Source organism: Maylandia zebra, linkage group LG6 (genome assembly GCF_041146795.1).
Source record: "Maylandia zebra isolate NMK-2024a linkage group LG6, Mzebra_GT3a, whole genome shotgun sequence".
In the NCBI taxonomy this organism is placed as follows: Eukaryota; Metazoa; Chordata; class Actinopteri; order Cichliformes; family Cichlidae; genus Maylandia; species Maylandia zebra.
In genome coordinates, this window is record NC_135172.1 from 41,562,270 (window position 1) to 41,584,565 (window position 22,296).

Here is a 22,296-nt window from a genome sequence, read left to right on the forward strand (position 1 = left end):
ACACAACAGTCTGCACATATTTCTGTGTTTTATTTGAAATGATAAATCTTTAGATAAAAGCATAATGCTTCATTCAAATGAAGAGTGTGCTTCCTGAAGCAAAGCAAAACCAAGTACAGAACTGCATAGGTAATTTTTTTAAATATTCTCAACATATCTTAAGGGACCCAAATGCAAAGCTCAGCGGTCCGCTTCTTTTATATATATATATATATATTTATCTTTGGTGCCAACTCAAAAGATAGCATAAAAACTTGAGTCTAAGGTGCAACAGGACGTGTTACAGGACCGAGTGGAGCACTGAGAACACTCTGCAGTGGTAACTATTTACAAACACTGCCCTCCTCTGGTTAAGACGGGGAATCTAAATTCTCACTGCTGTTTGGTTCACAGTGAGTATCACACAATAACGCCATAGCAATATATATTATTGTATTCTTTTTAAATCCCCACACAGAGGATTAACCGCAATAACAAAAGACCCTCAGAGTAAAAGAAACTCTTCTTTCAGTGCTGTGAGTGTCTGCAGTGCAAAGCAGGAAGGGACTGTATGAAAATTAGCGGACACGGAGCAAGGCTTTACTTTAAAAGCAAAGTTTAAGACACTCATCTACATATTTGATGTTATATGTACCTGAAATCGTCAGAGATGGTTATAATGTGGAAATTGAAGTAAGTTGCACTGAAATGTGACCTGTTATTGTGCATGATCTGTAGTTGCGTGAACTTGTTTGAACTATCTGCTGCTGTTTTGAAAAAGAGATGTTACAGTCTTTTATTGGGATAAATAAAGGATGTCATTTAAAAATGTATATAGATCTATTAGATTAGTTAGAATGATTTTTCCATCAACCTTTTTTTTTCTTTTTACATTTTTTAATTAATTTTTAAAAATTAATCTGTGATCTGAGCAGGACTCCGCCTTTCAGGATGACCTCTTGAATCGTGGCACATTTGTCTATTTGCAAACAAGCTTTTTTAACCCCCCGTCTCAGTGCTGGAATCCCAAACATTCTGTTTCCATCTGTTCTGTTTCTCTTTCACCTCAGAGTCATCCTCACTACAGACTCCTCTCACCTGAAACCCAAAGGTGACCTGGTCTTTCTGTTTTTGCCCCCCCACAGTCTGGACCCGTCTGATATGTCCAACAATTGTTAAATCGGTTCTATTTGATGATCTCTTATTATTTTTTAAACTCATTTTTTAAATTCATCCTTAGTATTTGTTATTAATTTTGTTTTGTGGGTTTTTTATTCTTTTTATATTTTTCCTGTCGCTGTTTTATTCGCTACCTTTTGATTTCTCACCTGATCACCTGCACTTCCTGCTCAGTACTGCCTCTAACGCATCCATTTTTTTACACAGAATAACTGAAAAGCACTTTGGGGCTGCCCATAAAGAACTGGGCTGTTCATTTGGTCTTCCTTTGGGTCAACTTCTGTTTTTTTCAAGTGTGCTGCACGGTCAAAGGTTACCTGATGGGACTGGATGTCCATCTACTAACCATCCAGTGTTAACGAATATCAGCTGGTTAATAGACGTAGGTTTAGCTCTCAGATGGCCCTCCTAAAAATCTGATTAGGCCACAGGTTAAACGAATTGGTACCTAATGCAGGAGAAACATTTGAAAGCCATCACAGTGATTCTTTCGTCCATCATGTGACTTTCAGTAGAAGTTTTCCTTCTCAGATTTTTTCTTTTGCACTTTGTAAACTCTATTTTAAAAGTGCTATTTAAATTACACTTTGATTGCATTTTTATTTCAGTCAGAATAATATCAGGCGGCTTCTTTGGTCAGTGTGTACGTTTTTTTGAAAAATGGTGCGAATTGCACTTTTTAACAGATAAAATTTTCTCCCAGTGCAGAAACCTCACGGTGGAAGGATTAAAGACTAACACTGTCTTCTAAATTAAATGCTAATGATCTGATGGGAAAATAACTTTCACGTGGTCACCGATGCACATATCAAAAGGGAAAATGGAAAATTTCCCAAATTCTTCCATCAATTTTCCAATTCTGATCTATTTATTGATGTTTTTACACATGTTTTGCTCTGCTCTGAGATGCAGACTGGAGTTGAACGATTCTGCGACATTGACAAATTTTATATGTCATTCCTACAAAAAAACAAATAAAAAACAAAACTTTGTAATTTTCATACAGCCCCTCACAGAAAATCTACCAAAACATGAAAATCCACTCTTAGGTAGTTCACAGCAGCTCTTAGTGCTGTGTCTCCATCCATCCAAGTCTACCTGTGCTCTCAGCTTCCTGTACCAGGTGCTAATCAGGGTTAAATGCTGTAGTTAAGCAGAGTCATTGTTATGATGTCTTTAATCCAGTGAAACCTAACTGAAACAAAGTGTTCAAAGACAGCTTTTCTTCATCTAAAATGATGACGCAGAAATATGTTTTACATATTAAATACTTATCCTCTGTGAAGTAATGACTGTAAGTCTTTCTGACACTATAAAAATGGTCACCACAAAAGCCTGATGGTTAATGATCGTCCTGTCAAAGATGAGATCTGATGGGAGCTCATCAGCTAAAATTCAGATTAAGCACGATGGTGACGGGTGGTAACGTGCCCACCGTCGTGGCACAAATGTTATTTCTGTTACCGCAAACCAGTGTCAGCTCGGGCCCAACGGTGACCGAGTTACTGCGTGATGGTCGGGATGCTGCGGGATCTCTTCATGATGAGACGTACCTCCACGTCGGGGAGGCTGTCCTGTTTAGTTTGGGCGCACCCCTCGTCCGCCGCGGCCATGTGCAGGTCGAAGCGCAGCGACACGGACTTCTTCCTCAGCTTGGGATTCCCCCTGAAGAAGGAGCCCTCCCACTGCTTTATCACCTTATCAATCTTCTCTGTCCTGGTGAGAGACGTTGGAGATGTTGGTAATAAACGGTGAATATGCAAACTGTAAACAGATTCTGTGAAAAACGTTATCGGGCTCTTTGCGTTTCTTTTGTTTGTACAATGACTCATCTTCTCTTTGAATTTGAAAATCTGTCTTTTCATCTAAGTGTCATTCATTCATTCTCATCCTTGCTGAGACAGATAGAGCCTGCAGGGGGCAGCGACGGAGAGCGCTGATGCTAAAATGTGCTGAGCTTGAATTGCCCTAGATGTAGCCTTTGATAAGACATGATGTGAAACATAAAGAAGATACGCCCTCACTCTGTATTTTAATCATGATATAACACATCATTTTGTATCCTCATCAAACTATTTTTGAAGGCTTTTGATATTCTGGGAGACAGTCAATCAGCTTTCCATTGATTTACAGTGACCCTTCATTTTTAAAGAGACAAGTAGACCCAAGCCGTGTCAGCAAACTGCTCTGAAACTGCACAACAGAGCCTCTGGATCCTCTCATGCTAAGGGTTATTTGGGGCTTCCTTTAATTTGTCTGCACATTCATAATGATACAACTGTCTGGGAGGGAGGGAGAGACCTTGCCTCAGCCCACTACTGCACTTTAAAGTGTGTCACAGCTGAAACGGGGTCAACTAACAGAGTGGTAGAAAACTGAAACACAGAGGTTGCACATTTATGTGTGTTTGTTTTGGTTTGTTTTTGTGTCAGATGGTTTCCAAAGTGGGTTCGATAGTTTCAGTTTCATCTTTAATATTTTAACATGTCAGTTTTATTTAGTTTTGATGGTTTAAGCGTTTCTGTCGTTTTAGCTTATTAAAATATGGGTTTTACGTTCGGGGGTAGACTCAAACAATTCAGAATGCATATTAATGCAAAAGTAAAGGGAAATTATTTGACATTGGTTTAAAATAATAACAGTTGATTCTGTTCTGGACATGTTTCATCACACATCCAAGTGACTTTTCAGTCTCTGCTGACTGCAGGTTTCCTTATAAACAGAACATCTGCATAATGACTGAAACCAGCAACACTGTGAGGTCAGTTTCATGATCATTAATATGTAAATTGCCATGACCACTGATCAATGGTCATATGCACCATTCACCATTCACAGCATTGTAAGATGGTGAAAGATGTACCCTTAGGCCTCCTCCTCGATTTCCATGTAAATGTGTTCCTTGACTCCCCAGACAAACCAGCGTTCCTCCCACTGAAAACGCTACATCCAGATAAACAGATTTTTTTTGGGACCTCCTCACCTGGATGATTGAGCATGCATCAAGACAAGTTTTCACAGGACTGCTTCCAAGTAACAGCCCATTACTGCTAATCAAATCCACTTGATTTAATCATCAGCACCTCTACAAACACAGTTGTGAGTGATGCCGTAAAAGCAGAGGCTTTGACAGTTTGATGGTCTGGAGCAATGATGTGTGTGTTAACATAATGACAAAGAAAGCCCACAATGATCTCAGACAAGCAATCGTTGGTGCCCATCATTCTGGGAAAAGTTATCACACCATTTCCAAACAATGTGAAATCCTTTGCTCTACTTTCACAAGTGGAAAACATTAACGTTGTCCGTTTTCCCAGGAGTGGACGCCGCAGCGAATCCACACCGAGGTCGGACGTGCAGTGCTCAGAGAAACTGCAAAAAACACAAAAGCTCCAGTTTAGACCCCACAGGCCTCAGTTAGCAACTTGAATGTTAAGGTTCATGAGAGTTCAATTAGAAATAGACAAAACAAGTATGACTTGTTTGGATGGGTTGCCAGGAGAAAGCCTGATCTCTTTTAAAATCTGTAGATGTTCTGGATAAAGTGAAAAACAAATTTAGTGATGAGGGCTCGTCTTGATAAACAAAACAAAAACCAAACAAAAGAAACCAGCACATATAAAAAAATAATAATAATTCACTACACCTAGATCCCAGATATCCCATGCCGATCATATGTTTTTAATTGCTTCAGCCTGCCCACGGTTGCTTTTGCATCTGCATCCATCTCTCGTCTGTTGTGACTGATGCAGACTCTTTTATTCGCTGGGATCTCGCTGCTGCTTTTCCCACATCAGATGGAAATAATCACTCCTGATTGAAATGTAATATTTACTCTGCTTGCAGCTTTGTGTTTGATCTACACCTTTTCTTTTTTCCTAGCAGCCCCTTGCTTCACTGTTTGACCAGCTACTCCCTAATTGTGTCCTTGGCTGTCTGGTCTTATCAGGCAGTATGGAGCAGGTTTGTCAGAGCTTTTCTGCTGGGAACAAGTGTCTGCCTGGACTAGAAATGAGCTTCTATGTAAGGTCAAACAAATTAGCCATGCACTAAAAGGCAGTGTATAAGCAGGGTGAAAGACATCAGGTGATAGTTGTCTGTAGATTGTTCACTGTGATTGATTGATGGATTGTTAATCTAAAAATGTCTTGGCAATTATCTCCTAGTATACTAGTAATTTGAAGTCTGCAGTTACAGACGAAACACCAGTTTGCTCAGTAACTGCAGACAGACGCCTCACTCAGGGAGTAGCTCTGTGCACTGCTTTGAAGTTAAGAGCCGCACACTAGTGGATATTTCAGGCTCTGGTCACCTAGGTTACGCTAATGTATCAACAGCCCGTCATATATCAATCAGTCACTTTTCCTGATGTTGGTAGCTGTCGCCAGTAGTTATCTTACCCTTCATCACTTTCAGTCACTGAATGTCATTGACTTTCTCTGCTGTTGCCACATCACTGCGATCACTTCCTTTGCTCCTGACAAAGTTGATTAGTTTAAACAGACAGTTTTATTTAGTTCTTGTTCATTTTTCCATTTTTTGTGGGAATGTCTTTCAGCTCTTCATCACACAATGTTTCGAACATTTAACCAGCATGAAACTGGAATGTGACACAACAGTCAGCTGCTGACATCAGCCTAATCTTATTTGCCAATCAAATATGCACACATAAGTCAGCAGGGTGCATTCTTACTTGTTATCTTTAGAGAGGGAAGAAGGGCGAGGTTTAGTCTAATTAAAAAATAACAAGGTCAAACTATGCAAGAGGCCCTCCCAGCAATAGCACAACAAAATAATAAACACGGGTCGTCCATCTTTGATGTGGGCAAGCGCGGTCACCTGCAAAATGTAGAAAATAACAGGATCTTTGAAGCAAACAACAGCGCACTCAGGAGAAAGTGTGAGGACATGACCGATAGTTGCTGGGCTGGCAGAGCAACTGCGTCTCTTTGCATTTGCGGCTCTCTGAGGACATTATGCAAGTGTGTATGCGTGGCTGTGTCTCGGTCTGGTAATACCTGAAGCACGAACAAAGATTTCCACCCATGTCTCGTCCAACAATAACAGGTGTCACGCCCTGAAGCATGCATACCGGGCGAGTACCTCCACATCAAACACAGGCCATTAAAGGAGGAGAATTCCCATGCAACCCAGTGAGGAATTACTCATGGGAACTTAGGAGAAACAAAAACATTTAGCTCACAACTCGTTCGATGTGTGAAGGTAATTCTTCTGTTCGCCTAGACGTCGCCGGGGAGTGGAGTATGATGACTGCATGCTTGTGAACTAATATAAAGACTCTAATTGAAATGTGTTAAAGCTTCAGGAGATTACATGAGTAAGATGTTTTTGCAATAGGGATTTATCTGTGTGATGTAATTAGCGGTTACTATTAGAAAATGCCTAGGTTTCACACTCAAGCAGAAGCACTGACTGCAGGCCAAGTGGGAGCACAGCGATCAATACTTACTCAATGGTGCCGTGACCCTCCGCGCTTTCTTGCACCACATTGCCTTGAAGGATCTCCTGAGTCTTCACAGTGGAGATTGGCAAGTCCTTATCTAGTTCTGGCTCTGCGAGAAGTCGTTAAAGATAAACCATAATAAGAAATGACTGCAACAAGTAGGCGTGTCACTACTTTTCCATCAATAAAGAGGAATGCACCGAAATGATGAGACGTCAGCTTTTTGGCCAAAAAATAAGATTACCGATGCGACCCAAAGACATTTACATATCATTTGTTCCCATGGAAATTACCTGAACCTCTCCTTTGAAGCTGAACATAACACCGGGCTCATGTTACACTCTATATTTGCCTGTTCTATATTTATACAGTAATCAAAATGTCCCGCAGTATATTTGCAGAGCTTTTTGTTATTTTTTCCCTGTACATTAGAGTCCATTGACATCTCTTGTAGTATTCCCCGTCTGCCTGCCTGGTGTCCTGTGTTTAAGTCCCTTTAAGGGTTTTGGCTCAATAAAAAGAAAAATGGAGGAATGGCGGCTACATGGTGGCTATCTTTCTGTCAGTATGATGTGAGATGTCCCACTCAGTGCTGCACAGCTGATTTTTCTGATGAGGCCCATACACTGTATATAAAAGATGGACATAGCCACTGTGACGTTACCTGCCGGTTTTGGTGTTAGCATTTAAGCTACTGTGTTGGTTTCTGGAGCCAGAAGTCACCATAATTAAAAAGAAATGGGTTGGAGAGCTAAATTGTAACGCTATCGAGTTCTGTTAGCTTCATCAATTTTGCAGACAAAACACTTATTCCCACATAGCAAAGTTGGTATGGCCCGGATCTGGCCCACACAATATGCTTACACATTCTTTGCACATACCGCAAAGAATGATGGCCCTTTGGTGGCCCAGATCTGGTTTGCCAGAGGTGGCTCACACATGGGCCAGCACAAGGCCTAATGTGTCACATTGGCTCATTTAATTATGACACACTGTATGAGAGACACCTTAAATCAAAGAGGGACTGGTTTGCTCCGCACAGCGAGGTAAATGTGTGTCTTACCTGTGAGTATCACCAGGCTTCGCTGTCTGTACAGTATGCTTTTCTTCAGCCCATTTTCTGTTGGGAGGAGTGAAGGTATGTCAGGGAGGGGCTCTGACTTGGGTTCGTCTGGAGTAACGGCGAGGTCACTGAAACCATTTTCAAGTCCATTCTCCTTTGGCTCCACGACTGAAGACCTCCATGGCCGCAGAACCATCGGCTGTGCAGTACGACCCATGTATCTGCAGGCACATGAAGACGTAAAGATGTGTAATATATGTACGACTCGGACGGTGGGAGGGATCTGTGGCGGCACTATATCCCTTGAAGTCTGATTGTTTCCATGTTTGACACCAAGTTGTCATATCATGAGTTCACAGTTCTTTACTTTCGCTTCTCTGTAGAATGAAGGATACAGCACCTATGGTTGTAACCAGACTGCTGGTCGTTAGCTCTCCGCTCTGCGTTCATATCCACAGTAATGTAGAAGCCACGACTGCTAATACATGTTTATGCAGGCAGGAGGTCTGTCTCCAATTAAAGCCATTATAACTTCCTGAAGTTACTACTAATTTTCAAGTCGTTTGATACTTCCATACCACCCCAACTGCTTCTTAGTCATCTGCTTTCATCATGTCATTTTAATTCCCAGGAAATTCCCATCCTTTATGCTAATGTGAAACGAAAAGCAGATTAGCTGAAGACTGTGGGAGGGATAAACACAGAAAAGGCAACAAAAAAAAGGTATCAATTTAAACAAGTTTGGCCAACTGGAAACACATGAACAGGTTTAATAAAAAACAACTGAATGGAATTTTATTCACAACAAGGTGCTTTATACTGTAAAGAAACCCCACCAAACAATCCTCTAAGAGCAAGCACGTGGCAAACATAAAACCAGGCCTCAAACCAGCACCTCTCTTAGGGCTGTCAAAAAGGAAATCCTCAGATGTTAATCCGTACTAAAAATTGCTTTTAGATGTTCCAAAAAATTTGATTCTGTTCATCTGGACGTAGAGTTTTCAGTGGGAGAAACGTTTCGTCACTCATCCAAGTGACTTCTTCAGTCTCAGCCGACTGCAGGTTTCCCCAATCTTACAAATTGGAGGTTCATTTTCAACTATGCACACAATTTGGAAAACACGAAGCTCATGAAGTGTAACAGTAACATCACTCAAACCCCATTTCCCGGTCTCACTCAGATGTCATCGTTCTGCACACTTCGCTCACCTGCAGGAACACCGGACATCAAAATGTAACATCCTGGTTGCCAATTAGCCTCGCTCATGTTGCGCCTGTTTAAACTCCGCTGGAAGAACAATTCAGTGGGTGAAACGAGCACAAATGAAGAACGTAACGTCACACTTGGAAGGCGGATGATGAATATGAGAATCAAAAGAACTGGAAATTATAATAAGTCGTTTAAAAAATATATAGCCATTAAAACACGGTTTGATGTTTTTACCACACGAGCGTTTCTTTGATGTTCTATAAGACATAAGCATAGAACAGCAGTGTGTATTATTTTGGGGGGAGGATTCAGTTTGAATAGAGAGAGCGTTGTTTTGAGGCCTTTGATGTGTGGAGTTTTGACAAAGCAGTCTGTATTCAGAGTTTGGAGAAACTGAGCCACAGTTTCTAGAAATTTGGGAACTATTATCAGCAGAACTACCTTTTTCTGACATTACTGTTGGTAACGTTGCGCTATCATTTTAAAAGTTTGCTTTGTGTTTTGCATACTTGTGAATGTTGGCAGATGTTAGCATGCTAACAGTGAGTTGGACAGACCATCCAAAGTGTGTGCTCAGGTTGTGAGAGCAGTTGGAGCCAAATGATGCAGCACAGTGCAATGTGTCCTACAACCTCACTGACACACGAGCATGACTTCTATTGTTGTTATTTAACAATTCATCTGCGATATTAACACAGTGTGGTGCAAAAGACAATGGTGATGTATTCTCTGGACTGAGCAGATGATCTAAAATTTCTGCTCCTCCCCTTTGTGAGTGTGGACGCTTCATCTCTTTGCTCTTGAATGCTTTGCTTCTTATATTGATTTTTATTGATTTTTATGCTGATTTTTTCCCTTTTTTCCGTGTGAGCTTACCTGCGATAACTTCTGGACACTTGTAGATCATTAGGACTAGAGTGTTCTTAACAGAAACAGCAACATTTTATGGTTACCTTATCCTCAGCGCTCCGTGTGTCTGTGGCCTAGACACAGCTGAAGCCTGATTACAGCGTCTGGGCACCGAGCAGCCTCAATAGCCTGGAAAGGTGCTAACCGCTAGGCTAACTAGCAACAAGATGCCTTCCCTCTCCACAGATGACTACCACAGCCTCCTGCAGAAGATTGCAGTACTGGAGACAAAAATTCATCGCTTAGAAGTAAACGTGGAGGTAAATGGACTGTGTGGAAATGAAACAACCTTGCCTTTGATTCAAAACAATGGCGATGAGCAAGCTAGTACACAGCTAAGGAGCACAGATAACATGACCAAGAAAGTAGACTCTGTGCATTATTATAAATCCTCAAGTGATAATCCCCCCTTAGACTGTCTTGGTGCAAAACAAAGACATAAATCATGTCTCCTGGTAGGGGGAGGACGTATCACAGGCAGGGCACAGCGAGCTGAAATCTCTGAAACCGACTGGCCTTCACTTCCTACGAGACAGAGAAGCTCTTCTACCCCTGTATACGGGAGGAAACAGGACTGGACAACCGTGAATAGGAAGGTTAACAACAAACCTCCAAAACAACTGAATGTGAAACTGCAGAACAGATTTGCTCCACTATCAAAGGACCCTGGATCTATATCGGACAACCATCCATCTAAAAGCAGCGAAATAAGGTCTGAAAATCTGTTGAAAAGTGAAAGGCCACAGGGAAAGCTAAAGGCTAGGCCTGAAACTCTGATTGTGGGTGACTCTGCCGTAAAGGATGTACAAAGGATGTGCGGTAAGAACACTAAAGTCCTCTGCTTTCCTAACGATATGGTCAACAACCTGAAGGAGAGAATTCTTCAAATTGCAGATGAATATCCAACTGTGACAAACATTGTTCTGCATACAGGGTCAAACGATGTGTCCAAACAACAGTCGGAGGTTCTGAAACGGGACTTTACTGGATTATTAAATACTGTAAACTCTCTGAATGCAGCTGTATTCATCAGTGGACCTGTACCGCCGGTCAGAGGAGGAGACGAGAGATTCAGCAGGTTGTTTACACTGAATAAATGGCTTATATCAGCATGTGCTGACCACTCAGTGCACTTTATCGACAACTTTAATATTTTTTGGGAACGCAGGCATCTGTTCAAAGCAAATGGATTTAATTTTAACAAGTCAGGGGTGAAACTGTTCACCTCCAACTTGTTTTATTCCATACGTCATCCATCCGTGCTTGGTGCCAAGGCTGAGATAAACGAGGAGTTATCTCATAAAGAGGAACAAACAGTACTCCAAGAACAGACAAAGCCCAGCAGAAACCTTGAGGAGGAGCTCCATTTGCCCCCACCCGGGAAGAGCCTCAGAAAGGAGAGACATCCATGGAATCTGAGGAAGAGCCTCAGAAAGGAGAGACATCTAAGGCAAGAAGAGGGGTCCCTATTTGCCTCCAACTCTCTCAACAACACCAACGACCAGGACAAGGGACCACGACCTTCCCCAGTCCCCCAAACCCCTGACAGGCCATCACCCTCCTCCCCCTCCCTTTCTCCCTCCTCCCCACACCTGAAATTCACTGAGGAGATGATGGAGCGGGTCAATGCTGGGCTCAGATCTACCCCCCGTCCCAATCCCTTTTTGTCCCCCATAAACCCCCCACCAGAGCGGCCAAAGGTTCGCCATCGAGCCCCACCCTCAACAGAGCAATCGAAGTCACATTGCCCAGCCTCGCCCCCCTTAGTTCCTCTTCATGCCCTGTCTCCGCAGTCTGATGCGTGATGTGTGAAGGGTCCGGGCTGTGAGGATTATGGCAGTGGTGACTTTTCCCAGGAGAAGCTGGGACCCTGTTTACTAGAAGGTTTTAAAATTTCTGTACTTTTAGGTGACAGGAGACATGTGGCCTGGTCAAAACACAGAGAGCTGCACTCTAAAAGATCTTTAAACATAGTAAACATACCTTGTGTGCCACAGACTGCTCCCAAACACGAGGGGACAAGTAATACCTCTAAAACACTTAAGTTGGCTTTATTAAACATTAGATCTCTAGCTGGGAAAACATTTTTAATTAATGATTTAATCACTGAGCACAGCCTTGATTTTATGTTTTTAACTGAAACTTGGTTGGACCAAAGTAACAGTGGAGCTGTTCTCATCGAGACGACCCCTCCTAACTACATTTTATCAGTGAGGTCAGGGCGAGCAGGAGAGGAGGAGGGGTTGCTGTCTTATTTAATGAATCATTTCAATGTAAGCAGCTATCTCCTGGAAGTTTTCAGTCTTTTGAATATGTGGCTTTACAGCTGAAGGCCCCATCCAAAGTTGTGTTTCTTAATGTTTACAGGCCTCCCAAATACTGCACAGACTTTTTTAATGACCTCAGTGAACTGCTGTCTGTGATCTGTGTTGATTTTGACTGTGTAATTATTGTTGGGGATTTTAACATTCATGTGGACAACCCTCAGGACAAAGGGACTAAAGACCTGAGTAACACTCTGGGCAACTTTGGGCTGACTCAGCATGTAACAGAGGCCACACATAATAGAGGACACACTCTTGACCTACTGATCTCCAAAGGCCTGAGCATTTCAAAGGTTACTGTGTCTGATGTGGGCCTGTCTGATCATTACTGTGTTTTCTTTGAAAGTAAAATCTCAGCCCACACAAATATATCAACAGCAGTAATCACAAAACGGTGTATAACTGAACACAGTAGTGCAATTTTTAACCAGGTCTTCCCATTAACACCTGACCTGTCCAGAGGGTCAGTCAATGAGCTCGTCAATAGCTTCAATGCTAACATGTTAAATGTAATGGACACTATTGCTCCCATTAAGGTGAAGGTTATCTCTGGAAGGAAAAAGTCTCCATGGAGAAACTCCACACTGGTGAAAAATGAAAAAAGAGAGTGTAGGAAAGCTGAGCGCAGATGGAGAAAAACAAACCTCCAGGTTCATTATGACATTTATAAAGAGAAACTTCACAATTATAATTTACAACTGAGGAATGCAAGGAGGTCCTACTTCTCTGACATCATCACTAAAAACAGCCATAATGCTCGGGTCTTATTTTCTACAGTTGACAGGCTAACAAACCCTCCTGTGTCAGTGGCAGCTGAACTTCATTCGACCATGGCCTGCAATGACTTTGCCAAATTCTTCACAGACAAAATCAAAAAGATTAGACAAGCAGTTGGTACATCAACAGCAGATCCAGGATATGTACTGTGTCCACCAAAAAACTGTTTAAACACCATCAAACAGTTTGACCCTATTAACAGCAAAGACCTGGAGGACATCTTAGGTCAACTGAACTCCTCCTCCTGCTGTTTAGATGTCCTGCCAACAAGTTTTTTCAAAAAGGTCTCAAAGACTTTAGAGTCAGACCTGTTACAGATCGTCAACTTTTCTTTATTATCAGGTGTGTTTCCAGAATCACTAAAAACTGCTGTAATCAAACCTATACTGAAAAAGGACAATCTTGACAAGACACAAATGAACAACTACAGGCCGATCTCAAATCTCCCGTTTTTAAGTAAGATCATTGAAAAAGCAGTTTCTCAACAGCTCAGTTACTTCTTAAAACAGAATAATTGCTACGATGCCTTCCAGTCAGGTTTTAGACAGAACCACAGCACTGAAACCGCTCTGACCAAAGTGTTTAATGACATATGTCTGAATACAGACAGTGGAAAAATGTCAGTCCTAGTTTTACTGGATCTCAGTGCAGCATTTGATACAGTTGACCACAACATATTACTCAAACGACTGGAGAACTGGACAGGTCTTTCAGGAACTGTACTAAACTGGTTCAAAACATACGTAGAAAACAGGAAATACTTTGTATCAATAGGTAACTTCACATCTGAGCAGACAAGTATCACATGTGGAGTTCCCCAAGGTTCCATCTTGGGACCCCTTCTGTTTAACATCTACATGCTCCCACTGGCACAGATTATAAACAACAACAAAATAAACTATCACAGCTATGCAGATGACACACAAATATATATCACAATGTCACCAGGAGACCGAGGCCCTGTACAGGCTCTTGGTAAATGCATTGAGGAAATCAATGACTGGTTGTGCCACAATTTTCTCCAGCTAAACAAAAACAAAACTGAGGTAATAGTCTTTGGTGCCAAAGAAAAACGATTACAGGTCACCAGAGAACTTCAATCTATACATCTAAAAACCACAAACCAGGCGAGAAATTTGGGTGTAGTGATGGATGCAGACCTAAACTTAGAAAAACACATTAAGACAATAACAAAGTCAGCTTACTATCACCTCAAGAATATATCAAGGATAAAAGATCTGATGTCTCAACAGGACCTGGAAAAACTAGTCCATGCATTCATCTTTAGTAGGCTTGATTACTGTAACAGCATCTTTACAGGTCTACCTAAAAAATCAGTCAGACAACTACAGCTCATTCAGAACTCTGCTGCTCGAGTCCTCACTAAGACCAAAAAAGTGGACCACATCAGTCCAGCTCTGAGGTCCTTACACTGGCTGCCTGTCCGTCAGAGGATAGACTTTAAAGTTCTGATGCTGGCCTATAAAGCTCTGAATGGTTTAGGACCAAAATACATCAATGACCTCCTGACCCAGTATGAACCATCCAGATCCCTCAGGTCATCTGGATCCGGTCTTTTATCAGTTCCCAGAGTCAGAACCAGACACGGAGAAGCTGCATTCAGCTTTTATGCTCCTTATATCTGGAACAAACTCCCAGAAAGCCTCAGATCAGCTGAAACACTCAGTTTATTTAAATCCAGGTTGAAGACTCACCTGTTCTCAGCTGCATTTGAATAAAGCACCAAATCCACACTTTAAGCTTAAATTTCAAAACTTACATTTAACTACTGATTTTATCTACTGTTCTGATTTTATCTGTTTTGATTTTATATACTGTTGTTTGTTTGTTTGTTTGTTTGTTAACTAGTTAGTTAGTTTATTTGCTTGTTTTATTCAATTTTAAATCATGCTTTTTATTTGTTCTTGTTTCTAATGTCTCTGTAAAGCACTTTGAATCACCTTGTTGTTGAATTGTGCTATACAAATAAACTTGCCTTGCCTTGCCTTGCCTTGCCTAAAAGCATTGTGGCGCGACCTTTCAGAATCATCTTTTGTGCTTTTTATTCGGTAAATACCCATTTCACAAACCTCAGCGGTTTTATGTGCTGAAGCTTCAGTGAGACTTGTTTTTAATGCGTGCAGATGCTCTGCTCTCTCATTTTTTCTTGTTTTATTGTGTTTTATCCCACTCAATGCCGCCCTTCTCAAATATGACTAAACAATAGAAATTTCATATGCGTCCTGCCCGTCCTTGCATCATCGTCATTAATCTAAAGAGATGAGACAAATCAAAGGCAGCACTCCACTCTGCCCGTAACCTATGTGGCATAAAGTCAAAGTGATGTCTCCTAGCTATAAAACGTCAGCAGTGCGGTTGATGCAGCAAATGTGTTGAAGCATCTCAGAAGAGTCTAGCGTCCAAATGGAAGGAGATAATTAAAGGCCCCGTCAGGTGAGCTGAATATTCCCCTATAAAACAACTTGGCGCTTGCAGAAAAAGCCAGACAAAGACGCCTCTACTGTCTGGATTCTGTCAGCTCATGTAATTAAAGACAGCTGGATTTTCAGGCTATGAATCGGAGAGTTTGTCATCTTCATTTCAGTTTAACAGAAATGTTTATGTGCCACTATGTTGTATGGGCGGACAGCAGGGCCTGAGTACGTCTCAACTTGCAATTATTGTGGATTTTGAATTTGTATTCAGGTAAATTCAACATAATCCAAAAGATAAAGGTTAAGATTTGAAAGTGTCAACTCATAAAAGCTTGACAGCTCAAGTTAAAGAAAACAAACAAGAAGTAATTTTGTTTACTTTGTGCATTACTTCTGACAATGACGCTTCTAACTTGCTCACGGCACTAAAGCGCGTGCCAAGTTTGTCAGACTCTGCTGCTTGATGCGCGATCTTTTTCTTTTTCTCAAGGAAGGCATTTCATTAAATTGTAAAGACAAGGAAGAACTCTAAAACCACAAAATTCCAGCTCAAACAACCCTCCTGTCTTCTTTTAAGATTCCTCGCCCTTTGTCTCGCGCTCACCTTCCCTCCTCGCGCTCCAGCAGACGGCGGTAAGTAGCAATCTCTCTCTCCAGCCTCATCTTAGTGTTGAGAAGCTGATTGTGGCGCTGACGCTGGGTGGCCAACCCGCTCCTCACCTGCTCGAGCTCGCTCTCCAGCCCAGCGATCACCTGGGAAAGATCCTGCAGCTGGCTGGAGTAGAGCCTCTGGGTGTGCTGGAGGGACGTTTCCAGGCCTTTCTCCTAGACGCCAGAGAATAAAGACCTGTTTGGATCATGACTTGATGGTCTTTGTTTTCTTAAAAAGGAATGCAGTGAATACAAAACGATATTAAATAAAACAATTTTACAAATTCACCTAAATATATCAAGACTTTTAAAACTTTAGTGTCAACAATGAATCGAAACGCTTTAGCGCTCAGAGCTCTCCAGATGGAGCGGTTAGACGACGGTAAACTCAGCGTTTTTAAATTTAAGGGGGATTCTGTGCAGCTTTTTAATTTATCATCAACCAGCAAAATTAAAGTCATGACTCTTTTCCCAGTCTTAATAATTAGGTGCTTCTAGAAAGCATTGTACATAGAAGAGGAAATGTTACGCTGCTCTGTGGGCATACGAAAGGTCACTTTGTTAACTAGTGTATCAAATTGACAAGGCTAAAAACTTAGTTAGGACTGGATCAGGTGACTAGCAGTTTAATGCTTGTTTTATGCTGTTCTTGTCTTTCTATGCTCCTCTCTTTGTCTCCTCACCTTCAAACTGTTCATAGCAGACTGCTCTTCCTCCCTAAGCCTCTGTCATGGTCCTGGGTCAGTGACCCAGCGCTTTAAGTTTATTATTATCATTTTCTAGTTTATTATTATGATGATTATTATTGTTTGAGTTCTACGTGTTATATTCGGTCTGCCTCTGAGTCTGAGTCTGTATCTCTGTCTGTCTATGGTGTCTGTTTGTGAATCTGTCTGTTCAGTTCAGCGTCTTGTCTGGTTCCCTGTGTCTGAGTTTCCTGTTTTATTGTGAAGGTCTGTGTCTTATGTGAGTGTGCTGAGTTTACGTTTCCCTGTCTCGTCAGCTGTGATTTCTCCCAGGTGTGTTCCCCTCCTGTCTCTCATCCCTTGATTACTGCCGTCTGTGTATTTAAGCCCTGTGTTTCTCTGTGTTAGTATCGTACCTTCAACTAGCTGTGTGTTCTGCTTCCGTGTTTAGTGTTTCTTTTCTAGTGTTTCAGTCCTCAGTTCCACTATTACGACCTTTATTTTCTTTTAGTGAGTTTAGTTTGTACGAGGTTTCTCCAAGCAATAAAGCTGCGCTTTAAGTCTCACTTCCGTGTCTGAGTTCTGCATTTTGGGTCCACCACTCCTGCTTGCCTGCCTGCCACACAGCCAACCATGACAGCCTCGTTCTATTGAAGGTTTCTTCCTGTTAAAAATGAGTTCTTCCTTCCCACCATTGCCAACCCACAGTTCACAGGGGTTTGTCTGATCTTTAGAGGGTTTTTTCTAATTCCGTGGGTTCATTCACATCCATAATGTAAAATTGTATTAAAGCAGCAGTTGGGAATTAAATAAACTGAACTGAAATTAAACTGAATGAGGTTTTTTTTATATTCATAACTTTTTCTTCTTTTTATTCCAGTTTTCATTCCTTAGATTTTCCATGAATTGCAGTTATGGAATCAGTTACACAATGTTTATGAAAGCAGCTCTGAAAATGAAGAAATAATAATAAAGTATCTGTGATTGAAAGATAGAAACCTTATGTATATCTTGGCACAGATGTATTAAAACTCCCTTTAGTTGCTAAATTGAAACATTACGCAAAAACAGTATTTTTTCTTGTTATTGTCGTCTTTTCACAGGCAGTCTGCCGTGTGGTGTTGAAGCAGTGTTAACAGTGTGAATGATAACTTTAGATATTTGTTTTTTCTTACCAAAGCATGTAGGGTCTCAATCTCCACTTGCAGCGAGTGCCACTGCTTCCTGGCCTCGGCTAGCTCGGCCCGTGCCTCCCTCAGGGCGGCGCCGCCGAGGCTCACCTGCGCCCACGCTGCCTCCTCCTGCACAACGAGAGGGGAGCCAGATGTTTAAAGAGGTGTGAATCCCAGCACCACCACCCTCTTCGCCAAACACTCACACAACTACCTAGTTTTCCCTTATAGAACACACTCAAGTGGTTTCATATTTGTGTTAATGTAAAGTAGCTGATGAGATGCAATTGTTGGGTTTAATATCTGTACTATGTAAACGAAACAGAGGCCTGTTCACACAATGACACACACACACACACACACACACACACACACACACACACACACCTCATGAGTAAGTACTTTTTCCCACTGGCACCGTCAGACAACACAGAGGCGAAGCAGTCACAGGTGGTGCCTTTGGTGATGTGTGTTTCAGTGCAAGGTAAACAGACAGCGTGTACACACAGCTGTCCACACACTGTACAGCTGTGAGGCGTTTCACACCCTTCGTCCTCGCCCCGTTAAAATGCAGCAGAGCGGTGAAGCTGTCTCAGCACTTATGACAATATTTTGACAGATAAAACAAAGTTACGCAAGATACTTCCTGTATAATTTGTTACTTCACTGACTCCATTTATCAGTTGCAACAAATTTAAAAAAAGATATTTAATCAAGGAGACATTCATTTAGGGCAATATTAGCTGAAATCAGCAGCTCATTGATGATAACACCGGCAAACAAGACCTGACCTGACAGTGGGTTTAAAAGGGACTCCTTACATATGCTTGCATATACATAGATTTTTATTTGAAAGTTGAGCATACACTTGAAACGAGCTATATATGACACCTACATCATACACATATATCATCTATATCCAACAGAAGATAAGCACTAGAAGTAAAATCCAAACAAAAACTCTTACAGAAGAGGTTGTGTTGGTGTTGTGTTATATTACATAAGAACATATCAGTGAGTTATTAATGGGGCCGTTATATGTGGAGCATGTTGACGCTGAAATCTGTTCTTGGAGTTAAATTATTATGTGTATTATATCACTGGGTTAACATTATTGTTCTGGAACAGCTCATTCATGTGTGTGCTTTATATACTGTTGACATGTGTTTGGGTAAATATTTGCATTTGATCTGCTTTCGTATGCGGTACATTTTTTAAAATTCTACAGTTTTTTGTTCTTATTCCTGTTTTTGCTTTTCTTTTCATCCTGTTATGTTTTTAATTTGTGCATAATGCTGTTCGTTGCCTGGTCAGACTCACGCTTGCATACCGTGAAACATCAGTGCACCACATTCTCCTCACTTATACAGCACTATGGAAAGTCTTTTCATCTTCATTTCCAGTAGCAAGAAAACTGCAGAATATGACATCATCTTGACATTATTACAGTTATACAAAGCTTGAATTGCATCTGCTGCGATTCCAATCCAGGCTTTTAAGAAAATCTAAATATAAACTTTTGTTTGTTCAGAGACAACTCCAATTGGCGCCTTTAAGCTTAAAGAGCTTTACTGTCATTGAACGTGATGACAGAAGTCATGCATGGATGGAGGTTTGGATTCTTTAGTCTATTTTGCACTCAGACTTTGACGTTTCATAAGGTAAACATTGTAAATGTTCCCGGGGACAACGAGGCTGCTCTGTATAATCTTACACGGTATCCAGACAGCTCCTCCTAAAATTAAACCTACATATTATTATATTATCTTTCTGTCTTGTGGAGCTCTTTATACTTTGTTTCAGCAACCAGATTACTGTCTCTGAAATAACCTATTACTGCTGCGCTTTTTATGTCATTTTTGGCACTTTGAACACCATAAAGTGATTGTCCAGTGTGCAGAAGCAAATGCTGATGTCTACTCAGCTAAAATCTCCAGAACCAGGCAGTTCACAATGTAGACACAGAGCGTAAACTCTGGTGTGTGCACTTAAGATCTAAAACAGATAATTATTCGGCAGAGCTGCAGAAATTAGGATAGATTATTTGCCAAATACATATTTGGCAAATAATCTATCCTAATTTCTAATATTTTTGCTTGCTTAGTTTAATTAGCAGGTAAAATACAAACAGAGGCTCCTAATGCTGTACAGGGAGTTGTGGTCCTGGGTAACGGACCGAGTGTCTTAAGTTTATAGATTTTGTATTTTTGTTTTATCTGAATGTCTGTGAAGGTTCTCAGTCATCCAGGTCATCGTAGTCAAAGGAGCTTGCAAAGAAAAGCGTCTGGACTTCTTTAAGTTGCTTGAAGATGTTTCACCTCTCATCCGAGAAGCTTCTTCAGTTCTAAGGTCAAATCTGGGACTCCCCACCATTTGACCTTAGAACTGAAGAAGCTTCTCGGATGAGAGGTGAAACATCTTCAAGCAACTTAAAGAAGTCCAGATGTTTTATCTGAATGTCTTCTGGCAATTCTTAGTCTTCCTTTGTTCCTTAGTTCCTGGTTATAATCTTTGGTTACTGTTCTTTATATATTTTTCAGTTTAGTTCCATTCTCAGTTTTTGGTAGTTTAGAGTTTAGTTTCACACTTTTGTGTAATTCCCCCGTATTGTGTTCATTTGTGTCTGTTTCCCCATTCAGTTTTATTTCACCTCCTTTTTTATTTTGATAAGTCATCTGTCCTTGTGCCTTGCATTCACTTTACTTCCCCTCGTCTCATCTTCCCCATTTGTTGTGCTTCCTACAGCTGTGTCCAATTCCCAATATCCCTCAGTGTGTGTACAAGCCCAGTCAGTCCTTTGTCGGTGCATTTGTTATTCCTTCCTGTTTCCTGTTTCCTGGTTGGTTTGTTTTTTCCTCCTTCTGGATTTAGTTACCTTTTGGACTTTGTTTTCCTTGAACTGTCTACACGTACTCATTAAAGGTATTCTTTGAGTTTTCCACCTGCCCGTGTGTTAGTCTGACTTCTGGAGTCCACATCCACACATAACAGGACAACAAGAAGCAGTTGTCCATGTATTGATAAATCAGTTAAAGTATATTAACTGCTCACGACCCCCACAAAACAATTCATTTTAGCTACGCAAACGTCCCTTGCCTTAATTCCTACAGATTAGAGGAAAAGAAGAACTCCTCTGAAACAAGCCAAACGCAGTCTTTGAATCTTTGAATGATTTTTTTATTGCCGTGTTGTCAGCTCTTGACTGCTGCATTGTGCTGCTGTTAGTGGGTCTGATGTAAACAGCAGAATTTAATAAAACCTGCCCTGATTTAGTGCCGTGGTCGCTCTCAGCCCTTGGTGAAGGCACTTTATTGTTGCTGTCAGACCAAAGTCATGGTGCTGTGGAATAATAAACAGCTTCTGGACTGTGTTTTTCCCAGAAAAGAGGCCAGCTGAGCTAAAATAAGAGTGGAAACGTCAAAACAAAACAAAGCTGCTATTACTAGACACAGGATGAGGATGCTTAGGTTGTATTTTGGGTTGTAAATATTTAATGAAGGTGAGGGATCATTCACACAGACCACCACTACTGTGTTTAGATGAAGAGAGAAAGGAGACAAACACACAATCTGCACACAAACAGGCCATATAGCAAGGAAGGAGAGGTTTCAAGCTTTTTATCCCAGTCAACAAATACCAGCGGGGCACATGCATCACCCTGCCTGTGGGTCAGCCTGGAGTTGGTCCTGAGGGTGTGTCGGACCGGCACAGATCAGGACCATTGTCCTCAGAAAAGACAAGTGAAGATTGTGTAAGAGTGGATGCGTACCTCGCTGAGGGCTCCTCTGTGTGTTCTGGATGCTGCTGCTGCTCCAGCTCCAGCATGAGGAGGCCCGACCAAGCCGGGGGCTGGATTTGAGATGGCGCCCAGGCCGAGGTGTCTCTCCCCCGGGCTGGGGAGTCTGCTCTGTTCGCACTGCGCTCTGATTCGGTCGAGGAGCTGGGTGAGCTCCATCCCTGTGCCATCCTCCTCTTCCCTTCCTCCTGCTGCTGCTGCTGCTGCCGTGGCCGTCGCTAACAGAGCATCACAGGAGCTGGCCCGCTGCAGCTGCAGAGCCCGGGCTGCCTGCAAAACAGCCAACCAGGGGGAGGGAGAGAGAAAGGGAGCAGAGAGAGAGGGGAGGGTGAAGGATGGTAAAAAATACAGGCGAGACAAAAAGAGAGATGAGAGTTGGATTAAAATAAATTCTGAATGAAAAAGGTGAGTAAAATGCAAAGGAGAAAAAAGTGGGAACACATGTGGAGAGACAAGGAGAGGAAGAGTAAGCAGGGATCAATACCACATTTATGCATATGTGTGTGCACGAAAGGATCCTGAAAGTGAGGGAGGGGAGTATTAGTCAGCAGGAATGAGAAAATGAAGATAAGGAGGGAGGAAAGAAAAGATGGAGGAGGGACGGACGAGGTCACTGTGAGCTGTTTCTCACACAAGGAAAAAAAGTGCTCA

General features: G+C 41.7%; 1 protein-coding gene across 4 annotated transcripts in view; it reads right to left on the reverse strand.

Moving 5' to 3' along the window:
• Positions 1 to 11: 11 nt before the first annotated feature.
• Positions 12 to 22,296, reverse strand: part of krt222 (keratin 222) — a 37,225-nt gene continuing 14,940 nt past the window's right edge. For all 4 annotated transcript variants that reach the window (XM_004538719.4, XM_004538721.5, XM_004538720.6 and 1 more), the window contains 6 exons: positions 21,619 to 21,915; positions 17,853 to 17,978; positions 15,945 to 16,165; positions 7,686 to 7,906; positions 6,629 to 6,731; positions 12 to 2,874 (listed from right to left, as the gene is read on the reverse strand). In XM_004538719.4, coding sequence (XP_004538776.3) covers positions 2,661 to 2,874; positions 6,629 to 6,731; positions 7,686 to 7,906; positions 15,945 to 16,165; positions 17,853 to 17,978; positions 21,619 to 21,915 — 1,182 coding nt within the window. In that variant the 3' untranslated portion in view covers positions 12 to 2,660. The remainder of the gene's footprint in view (positions 2,875 to 6,628; positions 6,732 to 7,685; positions 7,907 to 15,944; positions 16,166 to 17,852; positions 17,979 to 21,618; positions 21,916 to 22,296) is intronic.